The sequence below is a fragment of the Myzus persicae genome, unplaced genomic scaffold (genome assembly GCF_001856785.1).
Source record: "Myzus persicae strain clone G006 unplaced genomic scaffold, MPER_G0061.0, whole genome shotgun sequence".
Taxonomy (NCBI): domain Eukaryota; kingdom Metazoa; phylum Arthropoda; class Insecta; order Hemiptera; family Aphididae; genus Myzus; species Myzus persicae.
Genome location: NW_019102267.1, coordinates 224,262 through 250,962, shown reverse-complemented (window position 1 = coordinate 250,962; position 26,701 = coordinate 224,262). Strand labels below are relative to the sequence as shown.

Genomic DNA, 26,701 nt, shown 5'->3' with positions numbered 1-26,701 from the left:
ATTATTATTATTATTATTATTATTATTATTTATTATTACTTACACTCAGCATTTGTATACCAGTGTTATATATATTTTATTGTACAACAATTATTAAAAAAAAGTACCACTAACGAGTGTTTTTAAATCCGCATCGTCGTCACAATAATCAGGTGAAACGTGATAAATATTTTCTTTTTAATGGATGGGTCGTTGGTTGTTGTAACTATTATTATTATTGTTACTATTACTTTTAATTCGGCACGTGGATTGTGTGTGCGATTGTACAAAAGATGTGTGCGTGCTTTTTTCCCTTAAATCCTTCCGGCGCCAATCGTGATTTGCGATTATTCTCTCCTTTTATCGACGACATAATTACGATAATAAATCATATTACTATTATTACTATTAACGGCGTGATCAAATAACGTGCAGGACGTTTTGTTTGGATACTATCTCGATGATTTTTATAATATTATTAAAGCGTACTTACTACCTATGTAATATTATACTATAATAGTGGTACCTACCACCTACGCCAAAGCAGCAGTTTTTAATCGATTTCGGAGTATTCTCATAATTTCTCTTTAATAGTCATTAGTATCGTGCAGAAAAAAAAACCACTATATATTCCAAGTGCGTGCGTAAATTATAATATATTGTACAATATCATGTATCTATAAGAAAACAAACTTCTCATTAAAATAAATTACAGTCCATCGAGTTCGTTAACATATTATTATACGTATTATTTTACACTATTATGTGTTCATATTATATTATTTTACCAGTTATATATGCCGACCATAAGTATCAGACTCGCCGGACTGTCAATCGCGCACAAATCAATCTCCCCGCAGCAGGAAATCCACTTCCCGTTATATGGAGAAGGCGGCCCGATCGGTTTAAATGACTACTTAAAAGAAATCCTAATAACACGTAATTATGTTTATTATCTTGTCTCTTTGTGTGCCGTGTACACACGATATACGACTATTCCGAGCGCCTCTTCACAATTTGCAAACATTATAATAATATTATAGATTGCGATCCTTTTAGGCATTATGCGTGTATAAATCGAGTCCAGACTCTTTTTTCTTGAATTTCGCACATTATTATTTATTAGGTACTGCTTTTTATTATAATACTTTTTCATCACAAAAATAAAAGTGGTCTTGAAACAATGCGCGAACCTCACAGTACTCAACTAGATTTACTCCCCTAAACTTTCATGTAAATGTTATAGTTTAATCGCTAATTAGAAGTACAAAGTCCTACAGAACCTATAATCAATAAATTATATTAAAACAATATAGGCACGCCCCGCAATCCATGTTAATCACGAATTCAACGAAATTTATAATGTTTTTAATAGTAATAATATTTTCACGTTACTATAACATTTGAGTTTTTTTTCGTTTAGTACTTATACATAATGATGTTTTATGATCTAATCTATATTTTGTTTTCGTTAATTTTATTTTAATTATATACATACATACCCACAAGTACACAACATACATACATATGAGTATAAATAATTTAAACCACTTAAATATGAAACCTTTTAGTTTCACAAGTTAAAATAGTAAATACCTGTCAATGATTTACTCCAGATTGAAATAATAATTTAATTCAGATGTTATCACTTATCACCTTTCATTACAAATCAGTTGAGTATAAATTATGCTAAAAATAAATAATATTGGTGTATCATAAAAGAGTATTTGAATCTGTCATATATTTTTCTTTTTGAAAAAATAAGTAACTACTCAGTGGGTAGAGATGTCTGATGTACCTTTTAAACTTAATGAAGAATAAATGATTGAATTAGTACATTTATAATTATAAGCTATATTCCAATTAAATCTACAAAAACTCATTAATTCAATAAGTTGTACTCACTTAAAATAAGTTATAGGCACATATAAATAAATATAATTCGAGTATATTATAAATTGTATATAGGTTATGGGTAGTTGAAATATTGTATAATTTTAAATAATATTCAAAATAACAACTTAAGTCTTTATATCGTGTTAGTAATAAATCAGCGAAAGTTTAATCGTTATTAAATGTTTTAATGAAAATGATTGATCATTCTAAATTTTGATCAGCTTTCTAGTTTAGATTTCAATTTGCGTTTTATCTTGGGTCACACCTACAAATACAGTTACCATGGGTAATTAGCAATATATATCAAAAATTAAATTATGCTGTAAATGTTAGAGCGATGTAAAATGAATCAACCTTCATTCGAATATAAAGTAAATATATCCCGGTTTTAAACTATAGGTATTTAGTTAATGATGTATGATGTATCATACATTTTTAATTTTTACTCTTGTGTTATGTCTGTACAGAGGAATATCGACCGTTATGTATATTTTTCGATAGTTTGATCTTTGTTGTATCTTTAATTGTTCCTAAACTAAATACAGTGGTAGTAAATATTTCTTCCGCAATCAGTCGACCACCATAACCTATTTGTTCTTTAAATTGCTGACAATATTTTATACGTTCCTCTTATGACAGAATAAAATTGCGAACTCAAATGTAACTAGCTGGATTCTGCTCTTCAGATCGTGACGTTTTGAAATGCTCTAATGAAAACCACTGGCCATTGCGTGCCATCATTCATTGCGAATTAATTATCATCCAATATGTGCGATTACCCACTCTAAACGTAGTTCCAAGATACAACGAGTGTGTGTCTAATTACGCATCGAGAAGTTGCCACTGGCCAATAATAGTTATAGCGATCATCTCTAAATATCATTTAACTATTATAGAGAATAATTGAGAAGTAAAGCAGAATTTATAATTGAGGTAAGCACCGAAGCAATGCGACGTGCGAAGGTGATTATTTAAATACAATTATTGTATTGCGGTTTTTAATTGCAAAACGGAAACCATTGACAATAATATATTTGCTGGTGATGATCGATGACTTAAATCGAACGTTCTCGGACAACAGTCTGTAAGATATAATATAGTAACCATCAGTAGGTACCATAACCCGTGACCGCTGACGCCGCCGCCTCGCGCCGCGGTGTGTCTTCAAAAATAGTTTTACTACTAATTTAATTGGGAAACAATCTAGAAAGCAATCTAGACTTTCACAGAACATTGTTCGATTCTGTCCAGACAAGTTTATGTAACAGCCGGAATTTCCGAAAATTGCCAACATCCGTAGGTGATCGATTTCGATTGGGGCCGCGGTAAGCAACGATTAAATCGCATTTTTTTATTGTCAAAGGGTGACTATCGTCGTAAATAATAATCGTCATACACCGTGAAACGTAATCGAGTGTTAGATGAAAATATCATATCTTTTATAACAGAGATCAACTGAATATCGGTTTTTTTTATTTCAAACTACCGAAAAAAAAAATTGATGTTTTAACTCGTGCGTTTGTGTAGCACTTATATAATGTATATAATATTATTATGTAGTCGTTCTCAGCTGAACTGAAATTGAGTTGAGAGACGTTGATCAAGGTGTTATTGCTCAAACTCTTTGTTTGACGTTTGTCTTTTTTAATCTTATCCACTGTTATACATGGTTTTTTTGCAGTAGGTAATGAACCGTATCTATATATAATCATTGATCAATCATAATCCATAAATATTATAAGTATATCACTCGAATTGTCTTACAGCTCTGACAGCTACCGATATTGTGTTTAGACTGCAGAATATACAGTATCAGTGAGCAGTGCAAGCGTATACAGAGCTAACCATCGACGTAATGGAAAATGAGCATTGTATAACAAATTCATTATAGTCATTATACTGTAGTTTGCGAACTGTTGTACTCCGTAATTTTTATATTGCGTGTTTTTTCCAAATGGATATGACGCTGTGAAACAAATTATCGTTATTACTTATTATTTTCTTACTTATTTTAAAATTCACTGCAATTTTTAGACTTTGCTTATGAGTTTACTGCAAGGATCACAGTCTTGGCATGTGCAACATGCGCAGGCGATAAGTATATAAAAATAAAATAGACATGTACAGTATGGTCTAATTTTTTCAAAAAATAATTAATGGAAAAAAGAAAAAAACATGGTCTAATGTCATGACGTAATATTATGGACTATCCATTTAAATGCCGACGATCGAAAAACAATCTTTGAAAGTGCAGTGCACTTGTATTACCGTTAAAACATTTTGATTAATCGGCTTCACTTTATTGCAGATATTCACGTATCCATTTTCAGGTGATCGTGTTATAGCATATTATATATTATGAAATTTTATAGGTAAATAATATTATGTGATTGTGATTTGTGATATAATATTATACATAATATTTGTGTACAGTAGTGCTCAGTGTACAGTCTATTGCTCACAGATTGCAATACGAAAATTGGTGGATATATTTATATAATATTTTAAGGGCACTTCAAAAACACACGTAAAAACTCAAATAATTCTAATACTATGATAGCATTGTGATCGAATCTTTTAGTAGAGTTTAATTTTATACATTCTTGTATTTCAGATTCTGAGAGGATCATAAAATATGTACCTACTACCTAGTAGTCTTACAATAATGGGTGTGTTTTGTGGTTATAAAAAAAATAATTCGTGTGTCTGTCATCACATTTTTAAGAAGTTAATGCTTTAGTCAGTTTAATCTTGAACTTTGAGGATGTTTTCCAATAGAAAATCAGTTATATAACTAAAAATATCTACTTTGGTGGTCAAAGGTAAATGTACCGTGGATTTTTTAATGCCCAGTTAATTCAAAATAACTGGGAAAAACAAAATGTTACAGTTGAACGGCAATGTATAGACCGCACATCTTAATTCAACGCCCGCAGGCACTAAACGCGACTGATCAGGCGACGGACGTAAATGTAACAACTAATAATAATTATTAATTGCACACGTGTATATTTTATATTAAACAATTTTGGCCGCGTAGACAGCGTTTACGCATATAGGTAAAACCGTAAAGCAGCTAGAGGCGATATACACTCGTGAAAAACGGCTTTAGGTGAAATGATTTTACTTTTACGTAGATTTAAATTATATTATAATGTAGCACAAATGCACAATATAACATTTTGTTCCCCTTGTGTTATTATTATCCTCATCTCGAGATTATTCACAAACACGATTTCCAGAGAAGCTCTTCTTTATTCGGCTCAGTTTTGCACACGTGCACACACACGGCACACGGATTTTTTGTTGATGTACTCAAAGTATATATAATGTTTATACATATATACTTTATTGTGTATGTCCTATTATTATATTATTATTATTATTATTATTATTATTATTATTGTTATTGTTATTGTATTTATGGTTCCACGAGCACTGTATATTATAATATACATATATTGTATTGTATATAGCATCCGCTTCCGAGGTTGAAATCATCGTTCTGCGCGCGGCTATTGTGAGGGACGGTTGGTCGTATAGCTGTATAGGCAAATAAATCGGAACGAAACCGATGTAACCATAGGTATACTATTATATTGTAAACCTGGTACCTGGTATATTATACTATTAGGAGGTACGTGCATTGAATATTTTAAGTATACGTGGTTTGAGTGAGAGTTACATTTGAATACTATAATATTAATTAGGTATATTAAAATATCCATACGCACTTGCACATTTGGTTGGGTATTCATTTTGGTCTGTTAACAAGTGGTATTGATGTCGTGTACTCTTATTATAATATTTATACTTTGAGTCGACTGAATAAAGTTTGATAATTTCGGGGAAGACATGAACACGTATAGAAATACCCACAGCGGGAATATTATTATGATACTACCTATATAAGTACAAAAAAAGGATAACATAATATCAACAGAGAGTAAAATAATACATAATATTCAATTCTATTATTCTACTCGTCATTCTAACTCCAATTGAAATAGAAAGTCGAACGCGAAATTAATAAGTACATATTATAGTGGGTATATTAGTATCTATAAAACGACCTTATTATTATATTTAATATTCAATTGTGTGATACCTTATTCAAGTATACCAATATAATATAATATTGGTTTTGTATTGTTTCGATCCATACGTCTAGTACTCTCGTGCTGTCTTCTAAAATAATAATAATAGTAATAATTGTTAACTATTCGTACATGGCATTGACTTCATTATTGGCTTTCTATCGACAATATAACTCAAGCAGTGCATGGTGTATTTGAAACTTTACATGCAGGGATATTAAAAATATGTATATCATTTTATATACTATTATTTGGAAACGAGGATGAAGCACGTCGATAAAAGTCTATTATCCTAATATTAAACCACATTAGCTTGAGTTTGGGGGCACTATAAAGACAAGTGGCTTAATGTTTCTACATTTGAATAAAATGTGTGTACTGCTGTATCATACCACTTTTTACTTCCTACTCGCAATTCTTTATTATTCGTTACTTCATTATTTCATTCACTTGTTAAAGTACATATTATATAATGAGTATCGTGTAGGTACATAATCCATACTATGTGTGTATAGATATGATACCTATTCCTAAACGCTAAAATGATCACAAGTTTCTTTAAAACGACATTTTTACATACAATTAAATTTTTAAATATTGTATTTTAATACTTTAAACATCTAATATATTTTGTATATTATGTAGAATTAAATAAGCTTATTCATATATAAAACTTATCTGGTGACTTTCTATTATATAAAGTCAATAGGTACCGAGACTATGTACAATGTACACAGTACATTACATGCACCTACATAATATTATGCATTACTTAATTTGTGCTGGTTTATTACGAGTGCAGTGGGTTTTTTTTATTAATACAACAAAAAATTGTACCATGTAAATAGTGACAGTAGATACTGAATACCAATTAATAACGAACATAGACAACTAGTATTTTCACGCTTATCGTCGGCCATTATACTTAGCAGCAATATGATATTATCTTTATGAAAAATAGACAAGCGCCAAAATGCCAAACTCTATTGTTTGAGTAAACGTATACGATATTATATTTCATCATAGTATTTAACGCTATTTATATACAATATACATAAATAATATGGACTCTATAGTGACGTAATTATGAATTTGTTCTGGGCTTGGATATCAGACGATGTATGACGCGTATAGGTATAGGTACCATACCTACCACATGACGGAAAAAATTATCTCTATGTACTGTATGTTATACCTTTACTGTAAATACATTATAACGTATTAAAATAAAATAGAATTTGAGATTAAATTTGCATGATGTATGGCAAATTCAGTTTAGAATATAATTATGATAAGAATCCGGAGAATATCAAAAGAAAATTGTAAAAACATAATATTACAAAAAAAAAGGAAATACATAAATATTTAAAAATTTAAGTGGGTACCTACTTACTTTGTTTTTTCCGTCTGTTTTAAGCGTTACATGGAATGAATTCGCGTTCCGTACTTCCAAGATTCATGAGTCATGACTATGATCAGCTTTGTTATAGGGTACAAAGGCTATTATATATTTTATCTAGCATTAACTAATTAAATATGTATAATACATCAACTTTGATGTATACTGTTATGCTCATTATGTCAATACCTGCTGCCTACTTTGTTTGTACTTGCACTACAATTAACATTTTTACAAAACATATAATATCTGATTTTATACCATTTTCCATCTTGGGTATTTGTTTGTTATTAATTGTAGTATTAATGTTTTTGAATGAATTAAAGAATACATAAGTATTTTTCGAACTTCATGGTATTTATTTTGTATGTAGTTATTTGGTTTAATTTTGTTCAAATCCACTAAAATTGAACTAGATAATGTGTTAAACGTTTAAAAAAATCACACTGTTGTTCCTTAATCCTTATACGCGTAAACTGAAAATAATAAACGCTAAAAAGAAATACATTTGCTATGATTTTAATGGAATAATCAAATTTTCAAATACGTTATAAGATAATATTTAAAACGAACGGTTAAGACATTCAAATGCGTATACATTGGAATATTATTATTATCTTGACAAAAAAATAACAATAATTATAACTATAAAACCAACCAATTATATTTTTATTTTTACTAAGGTAAACCAAACAACTATATAAATTAGAACAATTATGTTGTTCTCTAATAAATAGAAAATTTTCAACATTTTAGTTCAAAAATAGTATAATTAGAAAAAAATGTATCAGGTGAGTAATACAAACATGCGTTGCACTATACAATCATGTATTTTCAAAGATATTACTTGTATCATGTGTTTGTATATTTGTAATACATGTAATTAATAACTATGTATATTTATTATATTATATATTTATATTACGATTGTTGATGCATTCCTACTTACTATGTCCACATACTCGCACTCGTACTAATATTATTATGTTTACACGTTCAGCAATAGTAATATTGTACATAATACTATATTGTATTGTATTGGTCATGTACTAGTATTAATACGTTAGTTTTCTCTTCCGTTTGTTTTGTAGAAATTATTTCATACCGTACGGTACTGCGTAAATATACAGTTTATAATAATAATAGGTAATAATAATAACAGTAATAATCAGCGAAATTTGTAGTACTGTTTTTTGTGAGAAGAAAAATACATAATAAATTATAAGCACACATACATAGACGTATATGAATTATAAAATATAAAATATGATCCAAATTACTTTCACTGGTATCTATAATATCTTCCTACGTAAAAATGTCTATTATCTCGTGGGAGGGGAGTAATAAGCGGAAGAAGACCAAAGATGACGTTAAAATATTATTTATCAAACTTAAAATTTCATTGTTGATTACAATAGAGTTTTTTTTTACCAAACTGGACTAGTGTCTAGACTGTATTAATCATTAAACTACAGAGAAAAATGTGCTAAAAAATTATTAAGAAAATACAAACGATTTGTTGTACCAAGTTAAAATAATAATAATATAAATAAACACAGGTAGTAAGAATTACGTTGGACACAAATATTTAAAAATCCATGCTAATTGCGGTACGATCTTATTTTACTTCGATCATGAAATAAAAATATTTTGAAAATGTTTATATAAATATTAGAGGTTTATCATATCCTCAACATTATCCGTTTCGTGAAATGGACAACGTTTGGATCCAATTCACGAAATGGAACCGCGAAAAGTGTTTTCTCCACTATCGCTTAATTACACAAAAATATAATGGATACAATTTTGCGAAACTGATATCTAAACTTGTTTAGTTATTTGGTCATCTACATTGCAATGTAGACAATAACCATTTTACCATCTAGAAAATTAAATCACCAATTTCATTTTTCACAATTTAATAAATACAAAAGCTTAGAACATTAATTTACTTAAGACATTTTGAAAGACAATAGTCTAAAGAGTGGTGTATAGGTACTAACTGTTCAGAGACTTATACTAGGGGGATGTGGTTTTTTATTTGGTTTTACAGTGCCCAATGTAATGGTTACACAGTATTTTAAACATATGAGCCTCAATTGTTTTTGGTTTTTATTCTGTACAGACACGTGTACAGACATGCATAACAAGGCAAAAATATTTATATGCAACCCCCTTTTTTAAGTTAAAATTTGAGATGGATTTTTTTTAAAAACTTTGATGTATAGAATAATTCAATCTTCAAAATTGACTGATTGATGGTGAGTTATTGTTTCAAAAAATCATATGAAATAACATGGACAAAAGTAAAGGAGTGGACTGTTAAAAATACCATAAATTCATGTATCAATCTTGATGTTAATTCATTCTTAGTTAATTTTCAGATGGTAAATAACTTAATAAGTATAATTGTTTAAAAAGAATAATGAAACTCAAATTAAAACATTAAACAAGAATGGACACAATTCAAAACATTTTTTCCAGTGCATACTCTAGAAAAATTTAAACTATTGGAATTTTTCGAAAATGAGTAACAATAGAAGTCTTTAACGCAGTATTTTTATTGTAAAAGTGGTGGTATTATTTAAAATTGAGGTCGATAATTCCTTATTAATTTATTATTGAACTTTCGTTTGGTAGATTAACATTTTAAAGTTAAGATTTTCTAACGTGTTGAACTACAGATTAATTACACTTTTGTCGACATTTGATATTATATATGTAGGGCAAACGTCATAGACTACATATTATTATGTGTATCAGATTGTTATAACTTATAAGTTTTCAAAATATATGTGTAGAAACTCACGCCTCGTTGTCAGTGTGGACATGCGATAAGAAGACAGATCGCGAATACGTGTAGTGTTGGGTCAATAAAACGAACGATTTGTATAGTGTACATATAAGATATGTCTTATATATGTGTATAAGACATACGTTAAGCGAAGTGTTATTAAAGGATTGATTTGATTGGACACCGAATGATAATATATTATAAATTATAATAACAGTCGTACATTTGGCTCTCTATGATAGACCCTATCGCAGAGGCTGGCCCGAGTTTAGGTATATATACACACATTAAAGCGAATATAAAACCGTTCGAATTGATTACAAGTTGTCAGCTACTATTTATATTTGTACGTCGTGACATTGTGGTATGCAAAAAAAAAACAGTTAATTGAATTGGATACGAACGGGTGCTTTGGACGGACCTATACCTACATAAATATAATATATATATATATCGGGCTTATATTTAATATTATTATCATTAGAGAAGAACCGGATGCGGACAATGGGCGTGGGGACCGCAATAAAAAGTCCATCGGTCTGTAAATTATATTATATCCATATAATATAATAATATGTGTAATGTGTATGTGTGTGTATCCTACACGTTGTTATAGATATAGTTAATTATTAATTGGAACTATACCGTTCTGGTGTGTGTGAAAATATCATTGAGTACCACTTTCTATTTTTCCCGCCGTCGTATCATCTTCGTCGGTTTTTCTGCTCTTCGTTTATTCCGTCTGTGACAGATGGCACAATGATAAAATAGACAATATTGCACGTAAAAATTCATTTGTCAAACCCGACACACTGCTGGGGTACTCTCACCGTAAACTAGAAACCTGGTCGGTCGGTCGGCCGATCGGTCAGACGGAGACGACAAACAAAATGGAATGTAAAATATGACATCTGTTATAAAATAACACCAAGGTGTTACTGGGTGATTTCCATTTTTATATTCTTCCGCCACTAACACAGTAGTATTATATTACTATTGAGATCGATTTTTTTTACAAGGACGCGAATGTCGTATAGTTTTGTTACTAGTAGAATTTATTTTGAGTGCGTGTTCTGTGTTCTAAGTATACCATTACTGGTCGGAAAATACGATTTCGTTTATAGAATTCTATACTTCATGATTTTAGTATTGCAGTTAAAATGGCAATTTTTAATGTATGGGTTATGTGATTGCCTTTGATGTGAAATTAAATAATAACCCAACTTGTCAAAGTTTAACACTCTGTTCTAAATTCTTAAGAGTACTTTTATAGACCTATGTTAAATTATGTTATGCTTTCGTAATATGACCACATAGTTAGGTTCAAGTTAAACTACTTAAATAATTATGACAATTTGTTTTTGTGAAAGCGTCGAACCAATAGATCAATCGTTTAAGAGTAATTCATTTCTGCGGTAAACACAATTCGATAATGGAATCTTAAATGAAATTACTAAATGAATATTTCAATTATATATAAACATGTATAATAGACAGGTAGTAGAGATCTACTATGTTTCAACTGTATGATATCGATATGTATTATAAATTGTATGGTTAAAAAAAATCTACTCTCTAAATTATTGGCATTATAATTTGTTCAGACACAATTATTAATTATTACTCATATTATTGTATATTGGTTTTTAAATGATTTTTTTTATCATACAAATGTTTTCATAAATATAATCACGAGTAACACTATTAAAAAATTAACTTTTGTACACATTTTGTTAGAATTAATACGACTATGCAACATCAAAAAACATATTTTTTTAATTTTATTAATGTTGGTTTTAAACATGAATAGAAAATCAGTAAAATATAATTATGCCATATTTTCGATGTTATATTATTAATAAAAGTTAAATACAAATTTTAAATTAAAAAATGTATTTATTTGAGAAAATATGTAGACAGTCATTATTGGATGGTAGGTAATATTAATGATCTCGCAAAATGATCAACCGGTTCTCTGGGTCAAAGTAGTCAAATAAAACGTTTTCACCTGCCAATAACGCGTCAAATGGCTAGTTATGTTATACCAAAAAATAAATGTGAATATTTTATGGCCTAAGTATGTATACAGTATACACTATGACTATAGTTATTACCACTATATTCTGTTCTGCGCCTGTTATCCATAATACATAAACTACCGAACAGACGAAATTAATACGGTTCAAAAATCGATATTTAAACTATAAAAACGCTGGCAGCATACAATTTAGAAAACTTATTAAATATGCTTAAAAAATTAAATTAAATATTTACAATCATTTTGTTACGACGTGTGGCGTCGTTTTTAATGGCGTGGGCGTTTTGACATGCTTTTTTGACGGTTGTTAAAGTCTCTTTCCTTCAATTTTTATTTCACAGGTACTGGCCGCAGTGATAGTGGCTGGCGTGCAATGTTCCAATCACGAGGCCGAAAAACGGGTCATGCACAACAACAATGACAGTCCTATGCGGTTAAAAGCACAGTCCCGGATATCCATGTCAAAGAGTGGATACGGTGCTCGGGTCCAGATCCGTGAAGATTTACATGGACGGAAGCATGCGCACGCAATGGCTATCTGTGATTGTAATGGACAGGGTGAGTACAAACTGGATGTGGTGAAGTAGACTTTAGACTGAGGATCACCAAATAATTTTTATGAAGTTTCGTTTTGAAACTTACCAAACTTTCCGCGGTCCTAAACAGTCTTAATGACTTTTACGCACGTTAGTAAATGCATTTTTTTTTAAATTTGTATTTGTATCAATTAATTAAATAATTTTGCTGTCGTAATATTTTATGGACACACTTATAATGTTTATATTTATATTATAAAAATTTAAGAACTATTCCATGTAAGGGTTCTTAAAAATAGTGTCCGCCAGTCGGTGACCCCTGCTCTAGACTCTAGAGTCTAGGGTGACCGTGCAATTCAAAAATAAAAGTCAGTACGTTCAACTGATATACTTTATGTTTCAATGCTTATGAAAACCGGTTAGAAAAAGTCATTTGGAGTAGATATTTATATGTGAATTGTAATATTTTCTGTGTTAATAAGTCATCTACACGCATAGCCATTGGAGAGAACGACTTTTGCTAAGCCCAGGAAACATTCTTCATGTTTACTGTTATAATAATAAATCATCACGTATTGAAACATTTTTCAGAAAATAAAAGTATTTATAATTATTTCTTATCTTATGAAAATTGTCTAACTATTTTCAAGTGATATTCGGAAACTTTAAAAGAAGGAGACAAGAGTCTAAGTCAGGCAAAATTCACTTAATGATAAATATATGCAGAAATCATACATTTTTATAAAGGATTTAAACCTTCCAAATGTTTAAGTTCAATGTTATAAATAATTATTTATGAAATACCATATTATATTATTATCAATTAGAGATTTGAAACTAATGTTTGTTTTTGATTTTTTTCTTCAATAAATTATATAAAGGCAAAGAAAATATTTATGCTTTTTTATAATTTAGGCCTACTCAGGAGTCAGAATAATACACACGCCTGTTTTGTATTATACATTACATAACAATTATGTAATTTTTTTCTATTTTTTGATACATTTTGAAATTTTGTGAAATTGTATTATTGTTTTCCACCATATACCTAGGTACTTATTATTATTTCGGAAAGATTGAGTGTCTTGCAACTTTTAAGTCCTGGACCTGGTCAAAACTATACGAATACATACATATACGTGTTATGTATAGGTATTTTATAAGCATGTTAACTATTTGTTTTAATAATTATGTTTTACGGTTGAGAGCAGTCACCGGTCCGCGTGCATTGCCTGTTGATTATGTTAACAGCCAACAGGACGTTTACACTGCTAGAATACTATAAAATATAAATTACAGTGTATCACGATTTCGCACATACTACAATGCCACGTTAGAGTTACTAAATGGATTTGCTAGTCGGTAATCAAAGTTAAAACTATATTTTACTCATATGCACGTATAAGTATATGTTTAACATATTACAATATTTTTTAGCTATTAATGCTATGATGTTTTGAGTGTTGTTATATTTTATACCAAAAAATTATATTATAATATTATTATTCTCATATATAGGATGCGTACAGTGAAAGTTTGAGTTTATCGACGATTGGTGGTAAAATATGACGTACCTATACCAAAAATATAGTACTCACGGATTATAATAAACTGCACACGAACGTTACTCGGTTGAATATTTTTAGACGGGACTCTGACCGACACCCGCGTAAGATTGTCGCTTCGGGGGACGTATAATGCGTGTTAGTTGTTGACGGGAGGGGTGCATTGTATTATTTTGTAGACGATTTGACCTGTTTAAGACAGTAAAGCGCTTCATCGTCTATTATATATGTAAATAAAAAAAAAGAAAATTTAGGAACTTCGTATTTTTTTTTACACCGCGGTATCACGATGACCTCTAATAATGACTATATAATATATATAGGTGTGTACCGCGATCAGTTTTTTGCGGATGAGTTTTGCAGTAGTGTACGAATATTGTGCGTATGCAATCGCGCTCGCAGTATAAAATCCCATCCGGTGCAGAATCAAAATTAGTATATTTGAATTAATTATTTCGATATACCACAAGACGTATATGGATATTGGATATATTATAAATTCTAGTATTGCATGAGTAAATGCCCCACTTTGCTCTTTCTGCGGGAGCCCTTGTGTGTATCATGTATATTGTATACCATATGAGTTCGAGTCACAAAATCATTGAATGTAATATTATTACAAACGAGATTACCCCAAGATCTGGTCGGAGTGAATGATATCAGATTATCGAGAGATGAATAGATATTATAATAATGATAATATATCGAACCAGAAATCTGACGATGCCGATTGACGATATACATCCGGAGGTGTCGAGGTTTGGATCGAATGTTGAGTATCTTCTAACCTAATTGCTCGGGTCTGCAAGCCGTAAAGCATACGTGTATCATGAAGTGGTGTTGTTTTGATGATCGAATGTTTTTTTTCTAATAGCTGACTGCATAATATCAAGCCACTAATTTTAACCCGACGGAGAAACGAGTAAACGGTGCAGTATAACTACGGATACATATAATAAATTGCAAATGAATACTATGCTCGTTTTAGCGTCCGTAAAAAAAAGCAAGCGAAAGGTTCGAATGGATATTTCTGACGGAAAATAATGATCGGATAGATAGATCGATGATAATATATTACATTAACGCCTGTAATACGTGCGACGTGTTTGGCGTTAAATGAAAAACGGCATTGCAACTCGCGTGGGTAACGTCATATTAATATAATAGTATAGGCACAGGTATACACGAGGTGGAATTGAATCGCACAAAATACAACATCGAAATGACAGCTATGATATCAATACAACCATATATATATATATATATATAGTACTTATTATAGCTGGTACGTACATACATAAATGTATATTAAATCAGTGCGTTTTTGATTTTCACGCAGACATATATATATTATTAGTTATTACTATTATACAAATCTACAGGTCTACGGCGCGTATTCAGTACACAACTATTAAAATATACGGTTTGATATTTTATGGATACATTTACACGCGGCGACAACACGACGCCAATCGTACACGTATAAAATATTAGTATCTACATGCTGCATGTATATATTACATTTAACAAGTGCGTTTATCATTTATATTATGACGCATCGATATGCGTTATAGTGTTTGTTTTTTTTACTCATTTATCGACCGCCGTCGATTGTTGAACGTATATATAACAAGGTGGTTACATTGCTGCTGACTGCGGCGACGGAAACTAAAGAAAAAAATCAAATTAAAATGTAGACAAAATAACATTAATGAAAACCAGTCGTAAGCTCCAGGAACTCAAACTGACGGAGTACAATATTATATTAATATCATACACATAAAATACGTCGACGTGTATTCGTGCGCAACAGTAGCTGCTGTGTGGGTCATCGTCATAATAATATATACATATATCATCATCGTCATAATTATACCATCGACGGAATATTATCGTTTTTTTTTTATTTTTTTTGGTCACTTAGTGTATTCGATTAATTTAATATGATGTAAATACATTATTGAAACGTTTATTAAAAAATGATCGCCGATGAGTTTCGTCGTTGCGGTCTCCCAAACTCTAGATCCGTTAATAAATTGTATCGTGTCTAGAATTTCAAGAAAAAATAAAGAAAATAATTATATATAATATATGCTGTTATTTATTACTTTTCTTGATGTACAATATGATGATATCGTACATTGGACGAATCCGAGGATTAAATTTAAATCCAAAATATTATTCGAGGGTATATTTAATGAAATTATAAAAATAATCTCAATAAATTAAAATTTTTTAGTTTTCAAGTGATTGTTTATTGTGTTGTTATTTGTTAATTACATACTATTCAGTGATTTTAATATTAATTTGATTAGCATGGGCAATTTGTAGAATTTTTTTTAGAATTTATTGTAGTTTTAGGTAAAGGTTTATAAAATGTTTCATTTTTCAATTATAGATCAGTTTTTTTTTCTAATTATTATATTCAATAAGTATTAATAATATCTTAAAGATCGGATTTTGTATGTGTAAGAGAACATTAAAGAACGTCTCCACACTATAGCTACCTAGTATAACGGAAATAACGGTTAAAAAACTATTTTTTTGATAAATAATTTATCATTATTCAAATTTTAAATGTATTATTTATATATGAGCCATTATTATCCTGCGCCGACGTTAACGAAATTATTGCGCGACTCCCATGACCTCAACTTTTATTATATTTGTCTATCAATATTAGATTTATATTTTATCAATATTATTTGATCAGGATTTGTTAATAAGAAATGCTTCCTCGTATTGTGTTAGTAGGTACTTACAGCATTTAGCGTTTTATGTATATATATATTTTTGAAAGTATCAGAGGTATAATATTATGTCATACATTATAATTTATAAGATTTCGATAATGGCTGTTATTATACGTATACTGTATACATTAACAACATTTTTTGTGTTTCGTCGAAATTCGGAATTCGCAAGATTTGACAGAATGTAATTGAGATAAATAAGAGTTTACGCGTTTTAGACGATTTCGATTTAATGATTGCAATTCTTGAAAAACAATTGACTATTTTGTTGAAACTTGCTTGGAGTTTTAAATTTAGCGAATCATTTTATTGTGCCACAATGATATTTTTAACTCGTTTTTAATCCGTATCAATTCATTATTACGTCTTGTGACGCGTGCTGTAATTCACGAAATCGTTTCAAATATGATATTTTTTGTTTTGTGCCAAATAATTCTTTTTAACTCCGTGATAGCCTAAGGTGTGTCCGGTCGTGTTTTTCAAAAAAATAAATAATAATAATGAAAATCATGATAAAAACAGAATCTTAAAAAGTTCGAATAACTCTCAACAGCAGGTATACCGTGAATACCGTAATATTATATCCGATATATCTTATACCGTACATTGTGAATATAGATGTATTGAAAAAAGGATTTATAAACTGGAAACATATTATTCAAGATATTCTACATTATGATGTACGTATTGTATTATATGCAGCAGATGACCAATTATTCCCAATAATAATATTATCGAGTAACCTAATAATTTTGTTGGTTACTATAGGTATATTGCACATATTATATACTACATTTATAGATAGTATATAATATAACATGTCTGAACGTTATATTATGATTATAAACGAGTAATCAGCTCTTTCGGAACGCGAAACGCGTTTTTAACCTTCTCACGCAGTGCGTTTAATCGAAATCATTCCGAGTAATTTTTTTTCATATCTATACAGTATATTGGTATACTTACTCACGAAAATATCGTGTCCACGATGTATTATAATATAATATTTTAAGTACTTATAATACACGTAGGTCCAGCATGCATATACTGTGTTGATTGTAGTGTACATATACATGTATAATATTATGTACGAGCTTGACGAAGGGTAAACAGTAACCAATATTTGCATTACATTGGTCTGCATGCAGTCTAACTGTTAGTCTTGCGAGTTTGCGATGTATAAAATACGAGACAATTATTATAATGTCGTTATTAAATGTTATTATTATTATATTATAATGTGATCGTGTTTTTACCGAATTGCCCATACAATTGTAGTAAATATTATTAACACAACAATACCATCGGGACATTCATCGTCAAGTGTATGGGGTCATTTATATATTATTTTTGAAACGGCAACAGCGTTCGGATGTATTGCATGTATATTATATATTATATCATAATATACCTAACACAGTTTCATATACAATTATGTGTAATTGCATAACTATAATGATATCACAACATTTAATATTTATTATTACCTATAGGATGTAGATAGAAACATAGTGTTAAATTTCCCAGGTCATCATCAATACTATTTCAAATCTTCCAATGTAAAACAATAATATTGTAGATGACGTACCACCCCCATCCCCTATCACGATTCGGTATCTTTGGTTGGATCAACCGCCCTTTCTAGCCGATGCACATCATGCGGAAAATATAAGGTTTATGCAGTTACACCGTGGGTTCCGGGTTCCTAATTCGGAAATGCAGAACGATGCAATTTCTACACTATTATTAATATAATATGTATATAAATGTATACATCGGCGCTCGCCAAGATCTAGGCTATTTACATTCTCCGGACTTATCTCCGTTATCGTCGTATATATTAACACGGTCGCAGCATCCTCTAAATTATATTTATGTAACTAATACGTATGGGCTCTAACCGAATGTCTGATACTATATATTCCGGCTGATCTTGTTCTGAAAGTTTGTTTTTATTCACTCTTAAAAGTTATTGCAATGTTTATTCTTTTATTGCAATTTGAGAAATCTTATTTAATTATGTTAATTTAAATTGTTTTTATTTATTACTTACGCTTTCTCATGAAAGTCACTTTTTTCTTTAATCGACAACTAAATTATAAAAGAAAATCACGTATAAGACATATTTGCCTTGAATCATAATAATTAATATTTAATATTATAATTATTACTTTACTTACTATACAACAGGCTATGTTGGAAAAAATGTAATTAATTTATGATATTTTTTACATTTTAGTTATATTTAACACCAATGTTGTAAAAAGTTATGGGTATATAAATGAGAAATGAAATATTTCAAAAATAACGACTCTCTTTTAGTTTTTGAAACTATGTATATATTAATGTATAAATCATTGAGTAGTATAAGTAAATATGTAGATATTAACATTTTGTTTGTAATACTGCAAGTTACAACAAACATTTTATTTGTACCTTTTGGGGGCATAATATTTCGAATTATAATAGGAACATTTTATTTATCTAATAAATCCATAAAAAATGTAATGAAAATATTTGGGAAAATCTTTTTGATTCAGCAATAAGTATGTATACTTATATATATATATATAAGAACAAGCTACTTAAACAATTAACAATAACAATAAATGCATTTATTTTACCTATATTATTTACTATATTAATTTATTATTTTTTATTTTATTTTAGGGAATTAAGTGAAAAGCAAAACTTAACCCTACTCATTCAGTTGACCCAAAACATCACAGATCGAAAATCGACCTTATTCGTCGTGTGGTTAGATCCGTGTATACAGACATTTTTTATTTTTATTATTTTTCTGCTGCGTAGGTGTCAAATATGCATATTGGATCTCGGTCGATCATCCCACTTATATAGTTGTATCATGCACCGATGCATACATAAAATATAAATTATAATAATATATTATGATGTGTGGATACTGGATGTCTGGATGTATAGGTACACGTACCTACTTAGTAGTTGGTACTTAACGTCCGAATGAGAGCGCGTAAAATGTTTCAGATCACAGTCCATAGATAACCACAAAGCTAATATTAGTACAATATTTTTTATAACTATAATATATGGGTAGGTATAGCAGGTGTAGGTACCAACGGTGAAATGTTTGCATACTTCCTCTGAAGTTATAGTGCTTAAAAATGTGCTAAAACTATTGCAAACAGTCTGGGGTACAGACTGCAGATACAGAGGAAAATAAAAATGTATAACATTATAAACCTATATTGTATGTCCATTGTCTGTATCCATGAGTATAACGAAAAAGATTACTGTTTTTAGGTAATATGTATCTGTGCCGTGATTATTTCGTCAAATTAATATTGCATATAGATGCTTTAGGTACCTATTTGGCTATCTGTAATCTATATAAGACCATAAAATATAAACGTAATTATATTATCATATAATTTTCTCTATATATGAGTTTATGTATAAGTATATAACTTTATACGAAATTTAAATTATCCGAGCAAGTCTTACTATAGTTTTGTGGAATCAATTTTTTTCTTAATTATAATTTTTGTTAATATTGTGTTAGTTTTTTACTTGTTTGTCGCTCATTTGGTTTGATTTGATAATATAATTATATTGTATATATTATGTCATATGTACAGGTTTGTCTTCGTACTCACCTTCTATTAAATTATATATTGGAAGGTACATATTTGTCTATACCAGCTTCACTTTCCAAGTTTTAAATTAACCTAATTCATATAATAATTAACTGACATTATTAGGCACTTCAAATTGTTTAATATTTACACGAATTAGCTCTATAAATTGGCTACACTTACCTCAAATATTCTGAATTAAAGTGAACCAAAAAATAATATGAACTATAAGAACTGTAAAGAATTTTCAAATACAGTAGTAATTTTCCGAAATCATATTTCATAGTCCAACCTACCCTAATGAAAAAATAGTTTTTCAAAAGAACAAGAATGGTGAAACATTTTGAACAGTGTACACGGTTTGTTTAGGCAGGTAGGTATATTGGTAGGTTCAACAACATTTATAATTAATTTAAAATTGAAGAAGTTTTCATCTTTATTAAAATTTCAATTCTATTTTCATTAAAAAAAAAAAAAAAAATAGCAATCGCGACATTGCGTGATACCTACAGCAACGTCATCCTTGTCGTTATACTAATACAGCCAACTTCAATGTAGATAAAACATATTATGTTCAATTTAATCGTTTTTTTTTTTGGGGGCGGGCCGTAAGTTCTCATTCGTAAAACATACTTACATGCGTGTGTATGATGCTGTGCTAGAAACCATTTTTCTAGTCAGGTTTTTGAAAGGAACTATTATTGCGGACGACACACGGAACTTTATATATACTATTATATATTTTAGCACTTAAAGTAGTATACTAAAACCGTTGACATACGAGAACGAGTAGAATCTAGGTATACCTTGTAAAGTCGCAACTCGTAACTGACTCGCGGCGGCCTGTCACTGGGTTTATATATATATAAATATGTTTTATTCTTATGACTTATGAATGATAACACATAAATACCGCAAGCGTGTCGCCGCAGTAAACAATACGCATCCGACGACTTGGTGAAAAAACAAACAGCGGTTGCGGTGGTTAGTGTACCCCATGTATAGCTATAAAATACATGTATATATTATACATATTAAAATACGTGTGGTATATACAGATAGGTCCTTATAGGTATAGTAATTTAACGCGACCGCAAACTACACGTACGCGTAATAAACCGCGAGCTGGCAGCCAGTCGTCTGTGTACCCATATAATATTATTACTGTTATTACTTATTACTATTATTATTTATAGTCGAGGATATACACGGTCAAAAACACCGATCGAGCAATATCGCGTTACCGCGGTCGTGGTCGCATCATGACCGTCGTCAACCTCTCCACACTACCCACCCACCCACTCGCCCACTCATACGAGCGTATAATATTATTTACGTGTCACGGGTGTGTACGGTGTGCGTGCAGTGTTCTGCTTTCGCAGGTCTAGACCACAACGTTTATAGGACATACTCGACATAGGTTAGGTGCCTATGAATATACTACCTAGCACGTTTGGCGAAAGCTCCGACGACAAAATACGTAAATATTAATGGACGACCTTTCGTAAACGGTTTCAAATCACACTCACATGTAAATATCCGTTTGTACGTCTGCTGTTTACGGGTAGGAAATAATATTAAAAATACTACGTCACACGCACGCGTCCGTATAATAACGTCAATGTCACGGACACGGTTTATTTATTAATATAATATATTGTTTCCAATCGAGTTGCCTGATTTTTGATTTCTTTAACTATATATTGAGCTACAAAGGTACTTTGCTATTTCATCTAAACCCTATCAATATTTGAGCCAAGTTAAAATTAGAATTTTTTATCTTCAGATAAAGTTCGAGTAATTCCATTTGTCTTCGAAAAGAAAACATCATATTGCATAGGTTAGGTAATTAATTAACTTTACTATTCTATGGAAAACCAAATTTTTGAATACACAGTTTTTTGAATTTTTATTTTGTTAATATTTTTTCAGCATAGTGTTATATTTTTTTTGTGGCTGAGAAGATAAAATTAAAATTATACTTTAAAACATTTTACCACATAATTAGATGTTTATCATCCAAAATTATTTTTTATGCTGCTTATAAACTTACTACGAATTGACTGATAAATAAGTAATACGTATTAAGTATAATACAATGCTTCTTCCAGAGTTTGTTCATAATGTGTAATATTGTAATGTATTCACTATTACTTCATATAGTACCTTTTTGAAAACCCTGCAACTTCACATTTAGATTGAAGACATTTTTACGTTTGTAAAGAAATAAATAAAATGAAGAGGAATTGAACAAAAAAATATTTTTATTTAAATTTATTATAATCAGATGTGCATCTTTCCCCAAATAAAGTATAAAGTAAGCACTTTAAATGTTTTGTTTGGCTGTTCCTAAGATAATAAATTGAGTTCATGGAATGGAATTGAAGAAAATAAATTATAGTTTTCTAATAATTATTAAACCTTAAACAGTTCGCCATTCAACAACTTTGATTTACCAATTCAATATTTTTTTCTGGTAGCAAACTTAAACTTGTTGATACTTTTGGAAGATTAAAATTGAAAAGTACTTACTTAATAATTGGAAAAACAAAATAAATTACGGAAAAATGGTAGTTTTGGTCAAAATTTGTTTTGATATTTTGTCATGGACTACAGACAAAATGGGTAACCGTAGATACTTGAAATTTTCACCGAATAATTGAATTAGAATTTTATATACATGGAAATTTTTTTAAGTATTTTGAATCTTTTTGTCCTATTTATACTTTTATAGACATTAGAAAATTTTCATTTTTTCATATTTTTTTATTAATTTATATTTACAACGTTCTTCACAAGTTGTTATTAGTAGAATTAATAAAAAGTTACTATAATTTTGGACGAAATTATATTGGTATTTAAAGTTTAATTGCTGTTATTTTAAAATATTGTTCGTGGTGATTTAAAACTTTTACGTATATTAATACATTTTATAAACAGCTACATTTTCAAAGTATTTAGATTTATCTTATGGTATTGCATATTTATACCATGAACCTATCACACCGTTTTACGGTTTTCGGCATTGACTCAAAAGTTAATAAGAATAATATTTAATAGATAAATACTTTTATTATAATTATATATAAATGATAAAATAAATGCCATATTTTAAAATTATTATTTTTTATTAAAATTATTTCAACATACCACACTACTCTAATAGTTAAATAAATTACTACTGTAGAAATATGAATAAACTTTAGTCATATTGACGGTCTTCAGTCAAAATCGTATTTCGTATGCTATGATTTATCATTTAATTCAAATTTAACACATCATTACCGTGACTTATTAAACTATTAAACATTAAAATATATTTCAAACATCTTTTACTCTATAACAATTATAATAATAATAATAATATTTATTGTTCCATCTAATGGCCTTGAATTCAAAGTGCCGTTAATATCCAAAATATGATATAATATTTTATAGTTTTTATAGGTTTAGTTTACAATCTCTTGTTTTGTGACTGATGATTTTTTATTTTATACTCGTTTCTGAACAATTTTCTTTTTATTTAATAATATCTAATTATATATAATATTATCGTTGCGTGATATTTTATATAGATAATGATACAATAATATACTGTTGGTGTTGTTTTTTTTTTTTTGCTAACACGTACAGCAGATCGTTTGGCGATTCGTTCGACTGCAATTTATAGCGAAAATCGTGTGCTTGATATTGAGTTACGTGTTTGTTTCGATTCGTGGTAGTCTCAAAGTCTTGAAATCATGTCATTTGCACCGCTGCCTATAAAAAACATAGATTTTTCTACGTAAAATATGGTTGAAATTCATGTACTTTAACTTTCTTATGATTTAATGTCATTGCGGTCGGCTTCTTCAGCTACCATACATTTAAACCGATGAAGTTTTATTTTTTCGATTTTCACACCATACAAAAATATACATTATATTCTATCCAGAGAGAAGACACTCAACTGGTAGACGAAAATCGGTTATTCTGCGCATCCTCAAGCTTGTCTAATGTCTATATTAGAACCGGTCTCAATGGCAGGGTGTAGTGTAGGAATCCGTAGACTTGGCTTGATCTCTTTGCAAGACTAAAGGTAGTTAATGTAGTTCTAAAATTAATTGTTTTAATTGTATTAAGGTTTAGCTATCAAACATATTACTATCGAAAATATTACACTTTTAATATTTATATATTTTATTTTTCCTTAAATAATATTACTTCTATATTTCGTTATTATATAACGACTAAAGTACCTAATATTATATTTCTAATTGCGGCTATTTATAATTAAACATATTGTTTTACTGAGGTTTATACGCACGTACAATTAGTTACCACTATTACCAGTTGTTCATATTGAAAGAGTGAAGGACCTGACATGTGTCTATAGATATTACAGTAGATAAATATTTAGTTTTATTAAATATTATGACTAGCTCGGTTCTATTATTTATTATTATACTATTAAACGAGTAGCGTTGTATACCTGGACGACTACTATGATTAATCATATTTAACTTTATTGACAATTAAAATCAATTATATTACAGTATAGATTATGTATTTTAAAATAACTCTTGTACTAATTCCGATATTTCTGATAGTCACCTCGTTTGAGAATGATTGTCCTGAGGTTAACATAAATCATAATATAGTATTTAAACAAATAACCAGACAATTTCGATTAGTATGATATTATAAATTATAGTAACATCTTCTAAACATCCAAAATTGATTTCAAAGTTTTAATTTCGCCAAATTGCAGTTTTACAAATGTGGTTTTTTTTGTTCCATAGGTCCGTGGAGACCGCTGTTCAAACCATCGCAAATCCTCAAGACCGAGTTCCCTGAACATGAATCGTTCCACGAAGAAGTAGACACCCACTACCGAAATATGGTAGGGGACCACGTGGACAACCATTTGCGGTTGCCGCCGACACCATCCCCGGAACATCTATCCTCTGGACCAGACACCGGTGGCGGGTTTAGTGGTGGCGGCATTAGCTACAATGGCGGTGGTTATGGGACAGGTGTCAGTGGTAGCAGTGCTGGTAGTGCTGGTGGTGCTGGTGCTGGACTCGCCAAGAAGCACAACCATATGATCCACTTGCACCTGATACCACACATTTACGTACCGATCATGCATTCAGCTGGTTTCTCCGAGGCCAAAAACTATCATGCGACCATTGAGGACGGGTCATCACTATCGTCGCCTGTCCAGAACTCGGTGGATACGTCGTCGGAGTTTCATGTCGGTGATGTGGCTGCTACTGGGGGGTCTGGCCAGTCTGGCACTTCTAATTCTGGCGGTACTGGTGAAAATCCCGCGTCGGCCACTTCAGGTCAGGCCGGTGACCACGATCAAGGTAACTTTAACGGACACTCGGGAGAGACGTCGTATTATACGATATCCGATGACGCTGTTCAACACCTGCACCAGGACTTGCACGACCATTATGGCAATGGGATCGACAATAACCACAATCACGACTACGAGGCCCCTCCTAACTCAGTACCCGAAGAACCACATCAGTACCAGGTGCGTGACCGTCATGTTTGTTTCCAATGAATTAAATATGAATACCTAATATGATACTCCTTAGTCCTTGATCCAATCCTACCTAGTCTGAACATTGCCTCCATAGATTTATGGATCCATCCATAGATCGATTGGCCTTTGCAAACACAGACTGTATTATAGTGTAATTCAATTCATAACTTTGAGTGTCGACCCTACACTAAACAGTTAAAACACTACCTTTGAAATATCACTATATCTTGAATGAGCCTGTGATGTACTCATAGTATTTCGCTTTTCCTCAGTTATTTTGATAGTATCGATTTTACTAGATTACCCGATCAGCATTATAATATCTAAATATCTATATAATGTACTACTAGTTGAGTTCGCAATAAAGTTTGATGTAAAATATTATTAGGCATTTTAAATTTTTAACGAATATTATGAAGCACAATATTATTTACACAATAGATTATTTTTAAATACTTCAACAGTTCTATAATATTATAGGTTTCTGTGTTTCG

General features: G+C 30.2%; 1 protein-coding gene across 1 annotated transcript in view; it reads left to right on the top strand.

The window, feature by feature from the left end:
- LOC111031691 overlaps positions 1-26,701 on the top strand; it is a 32,546-nt gene that overhangs the window by 3,811 nt on the left and 2,034 nt on the right. Inside the window, exons 2-3 of the mRNA XM_022311742.1 lie at positions 12,545-12,761; positions 25,453-26,195. Coding sequence (XP_022167434.1) covers positions 12,545-12,761; positions 25,453-26,195 — 960 coding nt within the window. The remainder of the gene's footprint in view (positions 1-12,544; positions 12,762-25,452; positions 26,196-26,701) is intronic.